We start from the raw sequence: 7,083 nt of genomic DNA, 5'->3' as shown, positions 1-7,083 counted from the left end.
TAAGTGGCTGTTATGTGCAAATCAATCGCTAGCGCCACAGTAGAGTTCCGAATGTGTTGGAGTACATTTGTGAAGAAGTTAGGGTATGCTTGGGTATCGTAGATATGTATGAATGCACGCAGATGTGTTCATGAATATGAATACATAGTTTTTACTATTTTCTGCGCAGTCGTAGCAGCAATAAGTCATATGAGGCGAATTTATTAGATCATTTTTTTCACGTATGTAAGAGTACACATCAATGAATGTTACTTTTTATGAATATAAAAAATTAATTATGTACAAATTTTTATAATGCAAATAAATTTATGTGTAGGTATATGAAAATGTCTTTGGGTAATGAGATGGGTAAAAGTGCTCCTGTGATGTTTGTATAAAAACGTTTGAATTCGATTTGGTTAACCGCATTTACAGATCGCGTTCAAGTAACGTAAGGTCGAAGATTTCGATTGATATTTAAAAAGGATTTTTTGAGCGTTTGAAAAACTGCTGAAATGTATTTTACGGTAAGTGGAGAAAATATCTTAATGGGGAAATTAAGTAAACATAAATTGAATTTCATTAGATGAAAATAATGAGCAGGGATATAAAGTGAAAAAAAATATACAATATATATTGTATATACATAAAAATGTAAAATAAAATATTTAAAAATATAAATAAATTTTTTTTATGTAATAAAAATTCCAAAAAAAAAACATAATTATATAAAATAAAATTAAATTAAATTTCATAAGGAAATTAAAAAAAACGTTTAATTTTAAAAATAATCTAAAATAAAATAAAGGAGATAAAACAAAATACAATTAAATGATATAAGGTGAAAACCACGAAATAAAGTAAAATCAATTTAAGTAGAGCGAAATAAAATAAAGCGGTTTATATCCCTCGCTTCATTTAATAAGGTGTTTTTTGGCCTTTTTTTGACAATAACGACGTAAATTTTATACCATTTAAAGTTTATTTCATCAAAATCGGATTAGTAGAGCCGGCTTGGATGTGTCCATTGTCCATGTGGCGACCAGTTTTAAAGACTGATAAGTTTTTGAACGAACCTCGATTGGCTAAAAAACATTTTTTATTTTTTAACAATGGATCAAAATATAAAACATTCGAGACAAAAACTACACGCTTTTGAAGAAACGCCCAAAAAGCATTATTTCGAATTAGGCCAGGGCTTTAAATTTAATTAAATCAAATAATAGAAAAAAACCGGAAAAAATAAAATAAAATAAAAAAAATATTTAACTTAATTTAAAAAACTAATAGACAATAAAAGTCCGGAAATAAATTTAAATAAAAAATTATTTAACTAAATTTAAAAAAGTAGTCGAAAATAAAAAAACTGAAATGAAGTAATAAAACAAAGTAAAATAAAATAATATAAAACAAAATAAAAAAAATAAAAAACATTTAAAACAAAATGAAATAAAATATTTAAAGTAAATTAAAACCAAAAAAAAAATAAATTATGAGCTACAAAAAATAATTTAATTTTAAAATAAATAAAATTTTTAAATTAAATTTAAAATTTAATAAAATTAAATTGAATTCCAAAGGGAAAAAATGAAGAAAACTATAATAACATGAAGAAAAACTAAGTAAAATAAAATACAATAGCAAAATATAACAAAAAAATAATAATAAAGTATCATAAAATAAAAATAAATCAACATTTAATTTAGGTTAGGTTAGGTAGCAGTGCTGGTCATCTGTAAAATAATCGCACTAAGACGCCTAGGGCCTATTGTGTTGTCAGTATTATGTATCTGGAGTCGGAAGATATCATTTTATATAATTTAATTTATTTCTGTCAAACTATTATTATTATTATCTGTTTTTTTGTTTCGATGCGGAGTTTAAAAAATGCCTTATGCATCTCAAAAATGCCGTCCCACCCAGTGGCATATGGAACTCGTTCTCTCATCGGGGTGGAGTCTCCTATTACATTTTGTAAGGGCCCACGTTCTAGCTGCGTATAGGTCGCGCTTCTTTCTACGTAGGAGGAAGGAAGGTTGCTGTACTTCTTTATATATGTATAAAAAAACTATATCTTCTCCCCATTTCCTCCCTTTTCTGTAATTTTTGAGACTCCACATTCGGCTGTTACAATTCCTACTACGACTTCGAGTCGTACACGTTCTTCTTGCTATCTTTGAATCATATAATAGAACATGAAAAAGCGCTATTAAAAAAAAACAAAAAATAATAATAATAAAAAAAAAATAAAGTGAAATAATTTATTTTCGATAAATAAAAAAATTAAGAAAATAAAATAAATAAAGTAAAATCAACGAAATAAATTATAATAAAATTAAACCAAGTAACATTAAACAAAAAAAATTAAATTAAAAAGAAAAAATAATATTAAAAAAAGGTGAAAAATATATTTTTTTAGATAAAAAAGTAAAGAAAATAAAATAAATAAAGTAAAATAAACGAAATAAACTATAATAAAATTAAATCAAATAACATTAAACAAAAAAATTTAATTAAAAAAAAACAGTAAAAGAAAATTAAAATAAATAAATGGAATAAAAAATTAAATATACTAAAACAAATTAAAATAAATAAATAAGATAATAATAAAAAAACAGAGATAAATGAGCATAAAATAAATATAAAATTACTAAAATCAAAAAAAAAAAATTATATAACACAAAATATTTGGAAAAAAAAGAAAAAAGAAAAAATTAAATTAAAGAAAAAAACTAAATACACCAAAATAAAGTAAAACGAAATAATAAGGCAATTTAGAATGCAGCGTCTATAACGCAACGCTCTACCTCAAAATCTTGATCAGGGTACGAATAAAGAAGGTATCACCTCACAGCCATTAGCCGGAAATGGCATGCCAGTTGGCGCTGCGTTGCGGGGATGACACAGATTTAAAGCTAGTCAAAGACAGTCCCTTCAGCAGTATTTCCCAAACATTTATGCAAATATTTTATGTTGTTACAACAAAAACAACAATTTTGCAAAATAATATTTTCACCCTTCAGTAATTCTCCGGCATTTTGCGCTGCTCAAAAGTTCAGGTGCTTTTGGGTAGCACTCGTTTGGAGCCCCATTCGCAGAAGCAAAGGCTTTCACAAAGAGAGCACAAGAAGCGACAAGATTAAAAACATATACAGAGTAGTCAAATCGTAAGTGTTGCTATATAATACGAGGGTCGTTTGAAAAGTCCTTGCAAAGTGAGAGAGAGGCACTGCTGGCGCATAACGAGGCTATGTTTAAATCAGTCTATTTTTTAGTGCTTGGCATTTGTTTGAAACGAGAAAATCGAGTGGGTTTCAAAAAAGTCCTTTTCCATGAAGAAAACGTACCAGCTCATGCCGACGCGTTGTAGTCGCAAAATTAATGGAAATAGGATTCCAACTCGGTTTCCAGACTTGGCTTCCTCGGTTAACTCGGTCTAGTGATTGTTCACCAATTTGAAGAAATGCCTGTTCGATTTATTTGCATCTCTTCAATGTATTTCATATCTTCCTGTGAGACAGCTGGCAAGCCAAATTTGCCCAATTTAAAACTACTTTTTGCAAGACACATTTTAACCGATTATTCCTTTATGCCCATTTAGAGGCTCTGAACTTTTTTTTTTAACAATAAGTAATTGATGTTAGGGTTTGGAATTAAAATGTCCCTTCCCTTTGAAAGAGAACATTATTGTCTTTGGTGGTATTTAGTTACAATTTTACTAACACTTAGTTTTCTATAATTTTATATTATTATATTTTATTTCATATCACAGTACGAGCAAGATCTGTGGGTGTTTTGCGCTTTAGTCTTCTTGGTTTAAGTTCCATTTCCGGTATCAGTCTCATCTCATGGTTTTTGTGCTCTAATAGTCGCAAGATGTGCTTACTGCTGCTTCTTTTTACTGCTTCAGTGACAGTGCCTATGCCGTGGTCGCGGTGAATGTCGTCATTTTTTATGTACCAATTTTCGTTTGTGATTGTCCTTAGCATCTTAGATTGACTTCTCTGAATGATTTGTAGGTTTGATTTACTGGCAGTCCCCCAAATTTCTAGTCCGTAGGTCCATGTCGGTCTGATTATTGATTTGTATATCATTTGTTTATTAAGTAAGCTTAGGGTTGATTGTTTTCCTAATAGCCAGTAGAGTTGTCGGAATTTGTTTTTCATCTCGTTTCTCTTGTTCAGTATGTGTTTTTTCCATGTGAGTCTATCGTTATGCCTAAGTATTTTGCAATTGAGTGTATTTTTATGTCTTCCCCGTTAATATGGATTGGATATCTATATCTTGTTATACAAATTTAATGAACATATTTTCATAGTTCCTTACTAATTAACTAAACTCAACTTAACTAAAATGCAAAAAAAAATAAATCGTTTTCTCTTTTCTCTCGCCCGCAGTACATTTGGTGTTTGTCATTTTGCATTGGCACAGCTTTGGCTGTGTTATATAATGGTGAAGCGCCTAGGCATACTGCTGATCTAATTGTTGGAGAAGTGCAACAACAACAACAGCATAGGCTACAACAACAGTCTCTTCCTGGTTATCACTACAGCGTCCCAGTGCTGCCCACACCGCAAAACGCTTTTGCTGGCTATAGCTATAATGCGCCTGCAGCAACAGCAACAACTCCAACAACCACAGAGGCGCCTACAACCACAACCACAAGTACAACAACAACCACAGTTCGACCCACAGTGACAGGTGCACCCGCCCAAGTGGCACCTGTTGGATACATTTATGGCTCGCCCATTGCCGAAAGCTATAACCAACACGCCTTCTATCCGCCGTACTATCAGCAAATCCATCACGCACCCGCATTGGGAATTGGCAGCGCTCTTAATGTGCAACAGCAATTGCCTTCGAGCTCCGTGCCCAACTACTTTGTGCCACATTCGGAAGCTACCAACACAGGAAAACGTTTTGAAGCAACGCCCAACTATTTTGTGCCACGCGTTGTGACGGGCAAAGGAGTAGTGCCACAAGCAACGCCGTCAACGCAACCAGAAAAGCCAGAACACAAGGAAGAGCCAGAAAAACATTTGCCTGCAGTGGGCGCTTACAACTATGCGCGTCCAGTGCATGGTGAGGAATTGGCATTAGAACCATTGACGCCCTACCAGCGCGCATTTCAAGAGTTTGCCGACTATTTGATATGGCAACGGGCGCAAGGTAAGCACCAGGACAGCGAGCAGATTCAACAACAGCAGCAACCAAAAATTGTTACACAACCAACGCAGAAACATCAATATGCTACGCTACAGCAGGCTCCACAAGCGTATGAGAACAGCGCTCCGTCTCACACGAGCTTTCCTGCCAATCAAAAGCAATTTTCGTATGTAGCGCCGGCGCGGCCTAGCAGTACCACTCCTCTGATGTCGCAGCAAGCTGCGGCTGTGAGTTTTCCTACACAAACTTATCCCCAAATTCCAACTACACCAACAAAAAAGAGCGCTTCGCAATATGCAGCGAATTTTATCCATCAAGCTGAAGCACAGGCAGTTGATCAAAAAGGTCCAGCGAGCAGCAACAATTTGCTTACCGGCGAACGCTATGTGGGCAGCGCCAATGCTGTGGGGTATTTGGAAATGCCTTCCGAGTCTTGGGAGTTGCCCTCGTACACCACTATGGAAATGGCGGCGATACCCAGCAACGATTTGAGCTTAAGTCCGGTTGTCGTGCAAGCGAACGCTGTAAAGGGCCCTAAATATGTTTATGAATCGGAGCAAAGGTTAACGCAAACTGCACAACAAACGAAACTACAAACACAAACACAACCGCAACAACAATATGGAACGCAAGTACAACCACAACTCGCTGAAAGTGCTCAAAGCTATGCGCCAACATTGCAACAGCAACAAGCCCAAACCCAGAGGTATCCATTAGTGAGTGATAAAAGATTTGCGCAAACACAAATGCAAGCCTATCAGTCGACTCATGCACCGCAATCACTAACACCACAAGCGACCAATGAGCGGTCTCCACAACTACAGCGATGGCCCCAAAATTTAGCATTACAGGCACAACAGCACCAACAACTGGCCCAACAAACACAGTCACAAAATATCTATCTTAGAGAGCCGTTTGCACAAACTGCACAAGTCGCTGCGACTGCGCCTCAGCAGGTATTGCAAGAACAGCCAGTGTCTCAACCAAGCAAGTCGGTTGGTGGTGGTCTCACGCAAGGAACGTTGGCAAATCTACACCAACAGCAACAGCAGCAGCAGAAACAAAAACATCAACAACAATATTATGGGAGCATAGAAGCGCAACAGTATCCAAGAGAGCAATCCATCATAGCGCCGAGCGCATACCCTCACGACTCTCAAACACCCACTCATCCTACTCCGGCTCCTTTATCGAACTCCAATTCTAATGCGTACTTCCATAAAGATACGACGCTATTGAGACGTCCACACAGCAGTTATGGTGTACCCATAGAAAATACTAACGTCGCCGGTTACAGCTACCAAAGACCAGTGGGTCAGTGAGCGTAAAGCATTTACGGCAATGTGTTTGTCGAGTATCCTATTGGGAACGCCTATTTAGGTCTTAATTGGTCACCTTATATTCTAGGCGCTGAAATCATTATACTTAAGTTTTTGTTTTTCAAACATTAATACCATAGTTTTAGAATATTTGCTCACGTGAATTTGCGCGCCGATAACATTTTTAATGACATTTTTTTTATTTATTTCAACAACAATTGTCGGTTGATATGGCAATAAGTTTTTAGTGAATAAAACAAAATTATGTGGATATAATTATTCTACTCAAGTAAGGCAATATAATTGGGATCTATGTATCATTCTGGTATTTTCCGATCACCGGCGCTGAATGGGGTTGAGTGTGAAATGTTAAGCGAGAAAAGAAAATTCTGTCTGATAGTAGTTGCCCTGCGGCGAGCAACGACAAGTATCGGAGTTCAGTTCTGGCATGAAAAAGGTCCACATGAACACCATCAGCCACTCGGAAGCGACTTAAAAGTATAAGTAGGTGACTCTATTTGTAGAACAAGGGCAAGACGCATATCTCAAATTGGATTAGAAGCTCGAAGAAGCATCTAGGACGAAGGCGCCAATTTGAATGCATCTAAAAATCATTCAC

General features: G+C 35.3%; 1 protein-coding gene across 1 annotated transcript; it reads left to right on the top strand.

The window, feature by feature from the left end:
* Positions 1-494: 494 nt before the first annotated feature.
* Positions 495-6,467, top strand: LOC128857710 (uncharacterized). Its single transcript, XM_054093453.1, has 2 exons — positions 495-506; positions 4,377-6,467. Exons 1-2 carry the CDS (start codon positions 495-497, stop codon positions 6,465-6,467), a joined length of 2,103 nt encoding a protein of 700 aa, XP_053949428.1.
* The last annotated feature ends 616 nt before the right edge of the window (positions 6,468-7,083 follow it).

This window comes from Anastrepha ludens, chromosome 3 (assembly GCF_028408465.1).
Source record: "Anastrepha ludens isolate Willacy chromosome 3, idAnaLude1.1, whole genome shotgun sequence".
Lineage (NCBI taxonomy): Eukaryota > Metazoa > Arthropoda > Insecta > Diptera > Tephritidae > Anastrepha > Anastrepha ludens.
The sequence above is the reverse complement of the archived record's forward strand: the minus strand, read 5'-3'. Positions and strand labels throughout refer to the sequence as shown.